Here is a 14713-nt window from a genome sequence, read left to right on the forward strand (position 1 = left end):
TCATTTCATTTGCCTACTGCTGGATGCCTTCTGCTGGGTTCTTTGACGATGAAGGTCATCATTTATTAAAAAAAATCAAATAAAATTTTTAATTACCATTGCAACACTGAAATATAATTATTTTTTGTAGCTTCTTGTCTGTCTGCTTCTGAAATGTACTTCATCTTTTTATTTATGCCACTTTGGAGTCTCAGTAATATAGGTGATTAGATCAAAAATTAAAGGCTGCTTGTTCAAACGTTAATACACAGTTCATCATTATTTTATTAATATCCATAGACAAAACGACTCTACAAACCCTCCATATTGCCAGCTTTCATGAAACCCAGAGAGATAAATTTTCTCCCCTTAGGTGCCTTGATATGAAGCAGCATCTATAATAAACTGTATGCAATAAAACTGAGGTGCAATGTGCTGCCAAATACTCATTACTGTAGTTCAGATGTAAAATTAGATGAGGGTTCCGTCAAAATAAGAGAGAAAAGGGAAAGAAAGAGTGCAGGATATTGTTCTTGTCGCTTTAACAATAGCAGATGATTGCCAGGCACTTAGTTGCACTCAAATAATTAATCACTGCAATAAATGTTCATTAAGGGGATTTTTGCATCGGGTGGGAGTGCATTTCCATGCTTTGCAACTTCGTTGCCGAGACATGGTGGAGCGTCCGAACGTGGGAGTATTTTTACCTTCCCTTGTCTGCATTAAAATGGGAGTTTTCCACACCTTTCCCAGCTTAATTGCAGCCAGTGATGCAGTAAGTTGATGGATGAATATGCGTATTTATAAATGATCAATTGCTCTGGAGGCGAGGGAACAAGCCCGAACTTGATCCGACACAGCTCCAATTACCACGGGCTGTTAAGATATCCATCCATCCATTTTCTGAGCCGTTTCTCCTCACTCCTCACACGCGGGCGGGCCGGAGCCTATCCCAGCTATCATCGGCCAGGAGGCGGGGTACACCCTGAACTGGTTGCCAGCCAATCGCAGAGCACATACAAACAAACAACCATTCGCACTCACGTTCACACCTACGGGCAATTTAGAGTCGTCAATTAACCTACCATGGGATGTGGGAGGAAACCGGAGTGCCCAGAGAAAACCCACGTAGGCACGGGGAGAACATGCAAACTCCACACAGGCGGGGCCGGGGATTGAACCCCGGTCCTCAGAACTGTGAGGCAGACGCTCTAAACAGTCGTCCACCGTGCAGCCCTGGTAAGATAGGCAGCGTCTAATATGGACTGTACTGAAGTCACGTTCTGGCAACTGGCAATGGGTCAACATTTTATGGCAAGCCCCAAGAGTGCGTGCACACTGCGCTTGTTTGCGTGACATGTCTGCATAAATAATCCTCATGACATGTTGTCGGCAGTGGAGTAGAAGTTTTGGCAGCAGTTCCGTGTTTCTCTCCTGATTTACGCTTCATCTAATTCAGAACATTAATCCATGGATTTTATGTGCAAATCAGAATGAACAATATTACGAGGAGGGAGAATTGGGAGATGTTTTTCTATGCCTGCAATAACTTAACTCCAGTTCACCCTCTTGAAGCACTATAGAAAATGGATGGATGTTATGTAATATGTACATGTGCACAAAATGTGTATATGGCGTATGTGAGAGGTCAGTCAAACTAAGCATTATCTTTGAGGAAGCAAAATTTCCAAGTCCTCTCATAGGGTCACCTTGGCGCCACAAATGTGCTTTACTGGCTTTCAATTTCTGTTTAGCACTGTACAGCACTCCGCTATTAATCCAAAATTCGCCTGCTTGTTTTCAGCTGCATCCAGGTGAAGCCTTCACTGTGTATCACACCAGCCCGACGTTGTCCAGTCTGTCCAAACCTGTGGTGCTGTGGACTCAGCAGGATGTCTGCAAGTGGCTTAAGAAACACTGTCCTCACAACTACTTGACATACGTCGAAGCCTTTTCTCATCACGCAATCACAGGTACTCACGTTTTCTGTTGCACTCACAACTTTAAGGTACCAATTTTAGTACATACATGACAAGAGAGGACAGAGAAGCTGCTTGACATGACATTGTTCCACCTAATCTGATGTTCCTGTTTAGTCAGACATTGTAAATCAGTGCAATAAATGGCTTGGTATATCTCACTTTGCAAGTTTTATTTTAAGGTATGTGGTTGCACAGCTTAGTTGCGTTTGCGGCTCCACAGCTTAGCTTGCTCAACTGGAAGACCGTTTGAGGCCAAATCTCTCCAAAGGAGATTGAAAAGGCATTCATGTGTAATCAGACTGCAGACTATTTTTGGTGAAGAAAGCTGCACGAAAAAAAAATGTTGGGTCATTTGTCGTTCTAAGTTCAAACAATACCTCACACAAGCAGACACATACGAGGTGTGTAACAAAAGTTCCAGGACTGTTGTCATGAAAGATATAGGATGCAGTATTACAGTTTTCCCATCTGAAGTGATCCCCCTGTATTCTAACGCACTTTCACTCTTGGAAGGATTCTTCCTGCATCCTCCACAGCTCTGTAATCACGATCATCTTAATGTCGTCCACGTCTTCAAAACGGGTACCCTTGATGACCCCTTTTGAGTTTGCGATAGAGGTCAAAATCACACTCGCGAGTAGGGTAGTTGGCCAAACACGGCTATTCTCCTCTGTGCCAGGAACTGTTGGATGCTCAATGTATTGTCATTGTGAAGCAGCCATGAGTTGTCCTGTCCTCTAGTCTCGTCCTGTACACTGAACGAAGTAAATGCCGCAAGATCTCGGACTCTGGTTGATTGTCTGGCCCTGTGGCGAGAACGCGCAGCGGACGACGCCCCACCATTACATCGAAGAATGCAGTTAACATGACTTTGACTTCTGACTTCGACTGTCACAGTTTCTAGGTCTTGGCGATATCGTAGTCTTCCACTGAAAGCTCTGGATTTTGGTCTCCGGGTCGTAATTGTAGATAGATAGATACTTTATTCATCTCGTGAGGGTAATTAGATAGATCCATGATTCTCACAAGCAATTCTGGACTCATTGGTCTTATCATCCCTCACTCTGCTCATTGCTTGATGACCTGACAGAGGATTTGTATAAAAAAGGAAAAAACATTAAATGGCTGCAGAGAGTGGAGGTCATTCACAATTACAGTATATTACTCCAAGGAAAGGGAAAACTCTTACAACCTGTTCACAAAACTCTTACAACCTGTTCACACGGAAACATGTTTAAGTGTTTGAGACAATTCTACGCTACGCTACGACCCTATGCTAACACTGCCAACAACAATGACGGTGGATCACCATGTCAGATGTTTTTGACCTTGGCAGTGATCTGGGCTTTTCGTTGTTCTACCTTGTCGTCAGTCCACCCAAATGACACACACGTTGCTGCAAAGAATTTTGTTTTCACAGGAAACGTCTTAAAAATGAAAAATAAATCGATCGGCTTTATTTCCGTGTGGACATGGCCGTGGTTTGTAGTTTGAGATTGAAATATATCCAACTGGATTTTATTTTATTCTGCGTTATTGTGAAAGTGATGCATGAATGTGTTTTTTATTATTATTGCCGATGCGTATGGCAAGTATCAATACATGTTTCGCGTCTGAATTGTCATACTTGCGCGTTCACTGGAGGGTGGTGGATCTGAGCAACCTCTAGATGAATTCTCTTTCTGTATCAGCTTTTGTTCAGTGACCCAAACATAATCACGTCTCTCACAGTCTCTCAGTAAAGCGCGCCATCACAGTGGAACAAGCTGCCCGAGGAGATCAGTGTCGCCATTCAATTTGCACTCGAACATTTGGGACATCATTTTTCATAGTGTGGTTTTATTTAATCCTTTTATCACAACTCTGTCCATTTTTTTGGAGGGGGTAAGCAACTGAAAAATTATTACATTGCAAGTACTTGTAGAAAAGGCTGGTATTAAGGTGTTCTAGAACACTGTATGGATTGTGATAAAGAAACCACCAATATAGCAATGTGACTAGTGTTAGTAGTGTGACTGCGCTCTATTTTTCCAGACAATTAGTGCCACTGCTCATGTTTTAGTGGTGTAGCAAATATGCTACATTGATAATGATGTACAGTATTTATAGCAAAGAAAATCCTACATTTTGACGTGATTTCAAAGCAGCGAGGAGCTTTAGATTAGGGTATTGTGATTCCATATATTTAATTAAAGAAAATCCATTCATCATAAGTAGCCTCAAAAATATGCCCTTTTTCGTCGAGGTAGGTTTCATTGTATTAGTTTTTTTTTCAGACCAGGCTACTTGTCAGGGTAGTGTAAACACTGAATTTTTTACCCTAAAGCAGACCCTTTAAGAAAAAAATTATAGCGCAATCAAACAGAATTTAATAAGCCCACGAAGCACGTAACATATGAGAAATATGACAGTCAAAAATGAAACTGGCCGACATGAAACAACAGCTATCGAATACAAAACTAAGTCAAAGATGTGGTCACAGCCAAAGTGGAAGGAGGACACCTAAAACAATGGAACCGCAAATCTAGCTACACAAACTACAAACGCTAGAGAAATGAACTGATAGAAATACTTATATTCGTCAACGTACAAATAATCAGTAAATACTCCCAAATTAAACAAAACAAAATACGAGGGATGAGAAATACACCGGAACATTCGAGACGATGGACATAAGCAATAAAATCACCTGGCATCTTCCTTTCGCATCTGCTGCATCTAAATACCCAGCTGATGATAATAGACAGCAGGTGCGACGCAAGAGGCTCCGCCCAGCAACGCTACCCAGGGAGACACAAAAAAACAAAAGCAAACAAAAAAAAACTTTAGATCACGCTGGCAAATAGGAACATGACACTATTGTAGACCAACCATCTTCAAGTGATTCTAGTGATTGCATTTCAAGGCTACATCACAAACAACTCAAACCACGTTGAGATGAATGAGGCTTCATTGCTGGCAGGAGTGAATCCAAGCTATTTCTGCAGTTATGTATACGTTCAATTCTGTTTATCTTATCCAGTTGATAGTGTCCCAATATAGGACGGCTACAGTATATCAGGTGTCTACATGTCAGAAAAGGATGCTAAAGAATGAGGAAAAAGACAGATTCTTAACAATTCGCGGTACTGTGTATATACATTGACGTGTAAAAAAAAGCATACTAATGTATTATTGAATGCAAATGCAGCTTCAGCCTTGATGCTAATGACGTGAGAATTAAAAGCGCTTAACATGATAAAATCACGTCTGTGAACATTTAATTTGAATTGCCCCACTAACAAAGGTTAGAGCATAAACTTATGTTAATTTTTATGCTTTTTACAACGCCTTTTTGGCAGAAAAAAAGCCTCTCATTTGCCATTGAAAGTGTAATATGCGATTTGTTTTGAAGCCAAATTGAGAGTAGTGATCTCTATTGAGCAGCTTTTGTTTTTGTCTTTCTCCTCTTCTGACAGTGCTACTCTCCCAATCTGCAGGCAATTAATGAGAGCCGTATCACGTCTGTGGAGAATTGATTTGAATTCCATTCTACTGCTTTGTCTCATTTATGCACGCATATAGCAAGGGCATTGTGTCTCCAGGACGTGCTGGAGCGCCTCTCGGAAAGCACGCACGAATGGATGCAGGGGGGCGACAGGGTGTGAAAGCAGAGGTTGGTTTGATTTTTATGAACGCTAGCACAACGTGTGTGCGAAAAAAATCTGACTGTGAATACCGTTCAGAAAATCAATACATTATTGTTTGTTTTATTACAGAATTGGCTTGTTTCACATTATGTGCCAGAAACTAAATTCATCTGTGCAATTGCAGTTTGCCTCATATACTGCATATCAAACTAACAATATCTTTTGGGGTGGGGAATAAAATAAAAATATTGTTTACTCTTAGAGGCAGAAACTATAAAAGAATAAAGATAAGACTTTCCCTGGCCTGCTCCAACAATTCTGTGTTTTCATGCGTGGTGGTAGTAGCAGCCCGCTGTGTGGTTTGTCAAGCTTTGAGAAATTTGCCATGGATAGCGTAACATGTACTATGTTTTGGAGCAGTGTGAAGCCCCAAAAGCTTCTTAAACTGGCACAGAACTGCAGTGAGGGACAGAAAAACGTCTTGCCTGGCAGCAATTTTATAATGCTCTTCTGATGTCAACTAGCGAGCCATGGGCGAGGGAATTATATGTTTACCAAAACTGCAAAGCCTAAGATGCCAAATGCTAATGGCCTTTTGTCTGTCCTTATTTATCACAGCAACTGTTTATTGTCGGAATTTTCCTACTTCACTCTTTTTTCGGAACCCAGCGCCCGACTTTTTTAATGGCAATTATGAAGTCAATTATTTGCAGATTTTCACAATTCTTGGTTGTGCACAGTCCCAATCTTCCGCAAATTGCGGGGTTCCACTGTAGTGACTTTTGGGACTTCCTGTACAGACAGACAGACAATAAATAAAAAATGAGACGTGAACTATATGATTAACGACTCTAATTATATGATTTGGGAGCTGTGGCAGGTATGATGGATTCTTCTGTTTGCAGTGAAGGACATACCTGATTGTTCTAACATCTGTGTGCATGCCTACTGCTTGAAGCACATTTTATTTTTTTTATCCCCTACATGCTAATGTGAAGGCAGGCTGCTTGTAAAATGTGCTCGATTTGTGGGAAATGGTTTGTTAAATCAGTGCCTCCCCTGTGTTAAATGCCAGCTCTTTAATAAGTCCGACCCGGAACGAATGCTTTCCTCTTCATTCCAGACTTTTTTCTGCTGCTAATTGGAAATCTGTAGTTTTGATGTGGATTAGGCTGTGAATAACTTGGAGCAAATTTTGGTGAATCCTCATCAAATGAACAATATGTCGTTCCCTCTCATTACAAAATATTTCACAGCATGGGAACCTTGTTCATTCAGAATTGTTTTCTTTAGTCTGGGGATGGTATATAAAACAGAACAATATGACTTAAAGTCCGCAGCATTTGTCACCTGTGTAAAAAGCTCAATCATTTAAATGAGTTAATGCTTTACTCACATTGAAAATTAATTACAAGCGTAAGAAAACTTAATCTGATGAGATTTTGACATCAATATAAACTGAAATCTGAACATGTCAATGGAATTTTCCATTGTTTTCACCCAAATGTGCAATTGGGGTCAGCTCCAGATTAAAGTTGGTTTGGCATGAAAGCGTTTGACCCTGCAGGAGCGCAAACAAATAAATAGACCAATCTATGTCAATACACGCACGCTGGGAACAACTAGTTGCCCCTTACTTCCTTTACTATTAGTTTCTTCTAATTACGAGCAAATGAACTCCAAACTGCTCTAAAGCTTCAATCCTTTGCCTTGAGGTTATCGTGTTAAACGAGAATCCCATCACCTCTTGACAGGAAGGGCCTTGCTGCGTTTGAACGGGGAGAAGCTGCAGAGGATGGGAATCGTGCAGGACACCCTAAGACAGGAAGTCCTCCAGCAAGTCCTGCAGCTTCAGGTTCGGGAAGAGGTCCGCAACCTTCAGCTCCTCAGTCGAAGTAAGGAAGGAGGGTGGGTGTGGGGGGGGGGACTTTTTGAAACTTAAACATTAAACATTTGATTTAGCTTTGGCTAAATTGACAGCCTGACAGCAGGTGTGCCTGCTGTGACAAACTTGGAAATAGACATCAAAGAGGCAGCGTGCACTTTCATTGATGGCAGCCCTTAATTTGCCGCCCTGCCTCGGAATCACGGCTTCAGTAAACATTTTTACAAGCCACACATCAATAAAATGACCCAGTTAATCACAACTGGCTTGGATCCAGCAGTGACTTGCATGTAATAGTGTGTCACCTGTTGTTCCTCATTGTTTTCTGATAGTTCCTGGCAACACAAAGCTTTGCTCGCTTTGGGTGTTACGATCTTCAAGCAATGATCTTTACTCTGTGGAAAGCTGTGGATTTATTTAATATCCTTGTTATCCAGTTTAAGATCCACGTACTAGAATGCTCTAGTAGAACAACTGTGTACTAGTGACTAACAAGGTAAAGGATTTCTTACAAGTCAGGCACATGCACTGATTCACCGCTAATGGTGCTCAACCACCTGCCCATTCACGAGTGTTATTTCATTTAAAATCGTAATTATTTTGACAGCAAACATTTTGCAGTGGAATCAAGGAGCGCTTACAATAAAAATTTGAACAATAGAAACAAACATACATTTTGGATGATGACAGCATCCTGGCCAAAACGCTGTCCTCTGTAGGATAAGTCCCCTTTCGTCAGGGAGATATTTTCATGCAAACATTTATGCTACAACAGTTGAGTTTTCAAATGAGCATAAATAAATAACGCTATAATATACATTAAAAAAAATAAAAAAGAAACTGTCTGACTATCTGTCTGTTTGATTTTATTTGCATAATAATAGGCCTATTGTTAACATTAACTACCCAAAGTGGGTTTCTGATATGAAATGAACAGTAGGTCTTAAGTTGAGCTGCCATGAAAAAGTATTTGCCTCCTTCTCAAATTCTTTTCTTTTCTTTTTTTTTTTGGCATAGCTCAGAGCAGACTTTGCATGTTATTATTTTATCTACAGTATGCAATTTAAAATATTCTACTGTTTTTTGCTAATTTTATGAATAATTTTGGCACCCTTTTTTTTGGCTTGGGCACCTTCCTCCAAAAATGTTCTTGCACGGGCCTGTTACTACCACTAGTTTTTCCATTTTGTTATTTACTAGTCATGCTAGTAAGGAAAAAAATGCCTTCCTTGTGCAACTAGGGGGCATTATTTGCTACTAGTAGGGTCCAGGCGTCTACCAGTGCATGACACTTGGCTACTAGTTGGGCATAATACTGTTACTAGTGCAGCACAGTAGTTTTCTAGTAAGGTTTAATTGCATACTAATAGGCCAAAAGGGGCACTAGTAGTGGAAAAACATTACCAGTAAGTCACAATTGTTCTATAGTGCACTGAATTTTCTACTAGTGAGGACAAGGAGTCTAATAGTACTGGGATCGTAAGTTGGATAGCAAATATCAAATAAATGCACAAATGGCTATCTATATGCGACTAGTGTGCTACTAGTATGCAATACACTACTAGTGCGGGACTACACACAACTACATTTCAGCACATTAGTAGGACAACTTTGGCATACTAGTAGACTAACTATGAGTTACAAGTAAGGCAAAATTATGGACTAGTTGACAACTGCATTCTACTTGCACTACAAGTGACATTATACCTTCCACTAGTTATCATCTACACTGGCAGTACTAGTTGCACACAGATATAAACAAGTGCACAGTTTGCAGTCTGCAGAAACGTTACAAGTAAGACACAGTGGTCCTACGAGTGCACTCTAAGACATTTTGGAGTTTTAGCTGGAAATCAAGAATATGGAATAAATGTTCAAATGGTTTTCCATACTCTGCGCTCATGTTGGCTCCAATGTATGGAGCATTGCTACAAGCTTATATTTTTTCACATCTTGTACTGATGCTTGTGTTTTTTTGTTTTTTTTGTTTTTTTTTGTTCCCCCCACAATGACTACTTACAGCAGTGGACTTTGAGATAAGTAGATACATGATGAAAATAATGCACTCTAATCCAGTCCAACAGACATTCTGCAAGAAAGTGAAGCAAAGCTTTTTCCAATTAATCAGCTTCATAATTAACAAAAAAACTAATCTGCAACACTTGATTAGGCATTTTGGATGATGGAACAAGAGACGCAAGACAACACAGTGTTTGTAAGACATTAACATTTCATATAACCACTTGTAATTTAGATCAAATTATAGATTCATGTAGTCACTTAAGGCGCTGGTTTGAGCTGGTGCTGATACAAATCAGTTCCAGTTAGTGGTAATAATTGACTATTAGACTTTGGAAAAAGTGCAATTAAGATTCAAACTGAAGAAATGTTGGGCTCAGTCATTTGTATGACATAAGTAGACGGTAAACCAATCAATCAACCAATCATTATTTTCTGAATTTCAATAACTGTTCTTCGAAAAGACAGTTTTGTATCGAATTGAGAGCTTTTCAGTTGATGTTGACCAGCAGCTCAAACTAAAAAAAAAAAAAAAGGCAGAGCTGGTCAAAGTTAGCTCGAGATAAATAATTAATTGGATGTTTCCAAAAGTAGCTGCTGAAACTGTATGAAAACATGCATCTGTAGTTACTAAATGTTCAAGAGAATGTTAAATCTTATATCTGGGTCAATAGCACATCGAGTGCCTAAAATGTCATTGTCCACCCTGTCAGCAACCTCATCTATTTTGTTATTTGCATGTACATTGTCTGCTTGCAGTTAATTTTTTAAAACAAAGTGTGGGAGCTTGACCAATATGCATTTACAACAACAAAGCATCTACTTAATACAGTGAATATGAAGTTCAATGGAAAATCTCAGCTTTTTTTCTGGGTGAAATGGGGACGTCTCAATAGCACCTTATAGTAATATTGAGTTGCCTGTTTAAAATAAGATGTTTTTTTCTGGACACCTTTTATATTTCCTAGGTGAAACTGTGCGTTTCGCTCAAACGTGATGAAAGTTTGTCTCTGGTCTTAGCTGGTTGGGTGACGTTTGATTACGCAGCCAGGCGGAACAGAAAAAAAAAGAGACAGTTGTGATTGGATTTGAGGTGTATGACAGAAAAGTAGATGGGGAGAAATGGACAGATCAGATAATAATGAAGGAGTGCAGAGAGAGAAAACTTTGTCTGACAGCGCATTTATTCACTGGCCGGGTGTCTACGCCTTTCATTATGTGCTAATCAGTCTGTGACAGGCACACTTTCTAGAAGCAGCGTAATAACGTTTCACGGTTGGTATCGATTCACCGTACTAATTGGGGTACAGCAAATTGGAATTCAAGATGTTATTCTCCTCACAATACCTAGAGGTAAGAAAATGTACTTTTCTCTGTGTGGAAAAAAAAAGTGTTTTCATCATAGTTTGTATAATCGGTGTCAAGTGGTTGTTGAAGCTGAAGCAAATTTCCGAGAGAATTTTGTGGCGAGAATGAACTCATCTCGTGCTTGATTTCCACATCAAATGTCGAGCAGAGAAGAGGAAAAGATGCATAAAACATTGCTTTGAAAATGACATGGAAACTGACGAACCTTTGAATCTTCTGGGTCTACACGAGCGTGTAAAAATGTTAAGTCTGCAGGAGTTGAATGATCGGGGGGATATTGCTGTTGAAAAAAACTTTTTTCTTTTTAACAATACTTTGTGCAAAGGTTCAGGACACGGTTAAAAAAAAAAAAGCTCCACTCCACTGGCAAGCTGAAAATGTTATGTGTGTGGAAAATTTAAATCAGAGCATCAAAGTAGAATGCAAATGTATGTCAGCGACCATACACAAAGTACACTTGTTCAGCCTTCACTGCAGTACTTTCATCGCTGTCATGTTAGAAATCTATTGCCTGGCACATTTTCATCACGATCTCATGCGTGTATTTTTAGACCCTTCCCTTTTCATGGTCCATGTACTCTATTTTCAGCTTAGTGGATGGTGCCGTCTGTGCGGTGAAAGGTAAAGGGGAGTCTTGCGGTGCCCAAAGCAAAGCCTCTTAGCTCTCCCGGTGTAGTGCGAGCTTTGCAGGGGTTGCTGTAACATCTGGAGAGCTTTAGGAGTGTTGGGCGGATGGGGCAAAAGGTTTGGGGCTGTATTCGGAACGGAGATCAGTGGGGGATGAAGCCTCCTCCTCCTCTTCCTCGTCTCCTGGTTGTTGGTTTATCATTAAAATAAACTGTCAGTTCCTCCTTGCTTCCCAACACATGAAATTTTCATCAAAGTCTGTCTTTGTATGCAGCCATCTGCTATGCCTCAGCGTCTCACTGGTAATTAGTTAAAGCCAGATGACTGTTATAGACCCCCTCATGCCACCTTTGACCCCTGTATTATTCAAACAAAAAGAAGATTTTGCCTATCCCTGCAGTTAGTTTTCTTTTGCTTACCTCAGAGTTGAACTTACGAGCGGCAAGTGTGAAACATAAGAAAAAAAAATATTTGGCTGGTTACTGTGCATCTCCCATTTTTACCACTTCCTCCTGTCCCATATGAGGAACCCTTTGGGAGCTCATTTAAATTATTTTCCATCAGAGAAGTGTTTCCCCCTGCGTCTTCACATGCCTCCAGTCATATTTCCAGCCACTTCATTCTTCCGTCTCTGTGTGTCGTGGCTCAGGTTCACGCGGGTGCCAGACTTGCATCTGTCTGCGCCCAGGAAACAGGTGGCACGCTTTTGTCGGCTATCTGGAGAGAAGAGCTCGTAGCTGAAAAAGCCAACAGAGTTTAGGCGAGGAAAGTGTGACCGCCTAATGATGCTTGATGTCAGGAGTTGGCTCGTCGTCAGGGAAACCGGCTGGTTTTTCGTCTGTTGTTTTCCGAGAGGAAGATAATGACAGCGAGGAGGAAGGCTCGTTGTTGCATGCTGTCACAATATAGTTTTGTATAGTAGTAAGCATTCAACTACAAATGGCTTAGTGTGATAACAATAAAATAATATACGTTGTTTCCCGCCTTATTGCGCTTCATTGTTCATGTCCCAGGTATATTGAGGATTTTTAACCAATTGTTTTTTTTAATGGGTTTTTACAATAAACCTACTTACTGTAATTCCCTTTTGTGTAGAAAAGGAGAGCCACAGTCGCCGATGCACGTTTTAGCCATTTATTGAATGCCAGGAGAACAGTAAAACACATAACACACATACTCACACAGAAGCTGCTGTCGGCCACAGCTCACGCCCAGACACTCACATCCACTCACTGAGCACCCCATCAGGCCCCACCTCTTATAGGCACATGTACCGTATGTCTAACTCACAGACGCTACAATACGAACAGTATTTTTGTACATTTTGTGCTCAAATACATCCACAATGTGTTTAAAAAGTGTTTTTATAAAATGTATTTGTTTCCATATGGTCTCTTCATATTGCAGATTTTCACCATTTGCTTGACTTTATGGGTCTGAAATGCATCCCCCACCATAAATGGGGATTCACTGCCCATTTTTTTTTGTTGTTGTTCATTTAAACATTCCAAAACATACAAAAGCAGGAACAATGTGTGTAGAATTAAAGAAACGCAAGGATTTGTATTTCCTCATTCAATTGATGAATCTGAAATTTATGTCCGAAAGAGTGCAGCCTTATGGCAGAGTATAATAAGTGGCCCCAGCTCCCTCCAGTTCAACAATTCACCAAAAATCCAAACAAAATCACAACAACAATACACAACCTCATACCTGTATGTCTGTTATATTCTTATAAAAAAGAGATATTAAAGATTGATACTTTTCAAGATAAAAATGCTTCTGGATTAGCCCTAATTATGTGCTGATCTTCTTTCTCTTTGCTTTCTGTAGCCTCCTTTGGAAACTTCTCATAGTTCATCATGCGGTCCGTTTGGCATGAAAACTGCAGGAGCCATGGAGTTGCTTCTGTCTTCAGATTTGCGAGTGGAGAATCAACCCTCGGACAAGCCTATTGACTACATGCCAACCAGTCTGCTGGATTATCATCCAACGCTGGCTTGCCAGACCTCGAGACGAGAGACAAAGCCCTGCTCAAGCCTGGGGCACCAACTGTAGCATAACGATAACACAGTGATTATGTAGATCTGAAACTGGTCTAGGTATGCTTAGAAAGTCCATCATAGCTAGTCCGTCTCATTTGAATTGACTGGAAATCAAAAACTGCATTCTTTTTCAAGCACAAAAACGCTCTTGCATAGTTTTGGACATGTAGCTAAAGTTGTATTTGGTGAGTACTCATTACACTTTTTTTTTACATGAATTTTAACTTTTGAAGCCAAGAACGTTGAGAACTTGGTTTAAATTATGTGTATATATGAGTCCATCCCTCATGCACAAACTACTGCAGATTTTCTTCTCAGGATTTGAGATCACTGGTGGATGACTGATAGCAGATATTATCATCAGACGTTTTATATTGTGATTGAATTAGACTAGATTTAATGTATAGCTAGACACGATATACAGTACATTTGAGGATTGTAAAATAACATGCGCTGTAAACCAGTGTATTCTAACAGAAGCTTAGTGTTGTTTCCATGGGACAAATCCCAAGGACATGCACGTGTAATGGGATGATTTCGTTGTCTACGCTTGATACAGCAAAAATGTAAATGTAATTACACAATGAGGACTAGCTGTTAGGGATAAGTAAGACATACTGAAGTGCGGTATTTTGCTGGGAAGAATGCCGTTTATGCTTTGCCTATTACAGATGCAGCATTTAACTGCCTCGCGGTGTTGTTCATGAGCGCTTCTGTAAATCATCTCCCTGACAAACACAAAAGAAATGAATAAACCCCACTTGTATGCTACACACCTCTATCCCCATGTGACACTGTGATTTTAAAAGCTTCAAAATCGTGTAATACTGTGACAGCTACACAGATACAAGCTTCCCGAGCTAACTCGAGTGAGCGCGTTTGGCGTCAGTATGAGACAGAAGCAGACATCTATGATGAGGAAGAGACATTTGCATTCATCAAGAGACAAACTTCCAACAAATAACACTTCAGACGACTTCCCTCCATCTGGCCCTTCACAGCCAGATGCACCCAACTGCAAGTGACTGACTGTTAAAAGGGAGATCAACTAACTGTATTATTTTTGAGGTACTTGATGATCGGTATGTGTATACTCTAAGTACTGAAATGCTGTAAGGAAAGTGAAAAGTGAGTTGTTGTTGTTTTTTTTTAATACAATAAACTACTCAAGTTAAAGGA

At 40.3% G+C, this 14713-nt stretch overlaps 1 protein-coding gene across 4 annotated transcripts in view; it reads left to right on the forward strand.

The window, feature by feature from the left end:
* samd10b (sterile alpha motif domain containing 10b) overlaps positions 1 to 14713 on the forward strand; it is a 59146-nt gene extending 44433 nt beyond the window's left edge. For 2 of the 4 annotated variants that reach the window (XM_061755610.1, XM_061755521.1), the window contains exons 3-5: positions 1784 to 1952; positions 7345 to 7485; positions 13323 to 14713. In XM_061755610.1, the coding sequence (XP_061611594.1) occupies positions 1784 to 1952; positions 7345 to 7485; positions 13323 to 13345 (333 nt within the window). In that variant the 3' untranslated portion in view covers positions 13346 to 14713. Of the gene's footprint in view, positions 1 to 1783; positions 1953 to 5525; positions 5617 to 7344; positions 7486 to 13322 lie in introns of those variants that run through there. The other 2 variants (XM_061755696.1, XM_061755784.1) reach the window with 2 other exon arrangements.

Source organism: Phyllopteryx taeniolatus, chromosome 1 (assembly GCF_024500385.1).
Source record: "Phyllopteryx taeniolatus isolate TA_2022b chromosome 1, UOR_Ptae_1.2, whole genome shotgun sequence".
Taxonomy (NCBI): Eukaryota; Metazoa; Chordata; class Actinopteri; order Syngnathiformes; family Syngnathidae; genus Phyllopteryx; species Phyllopteryx taeniolatus.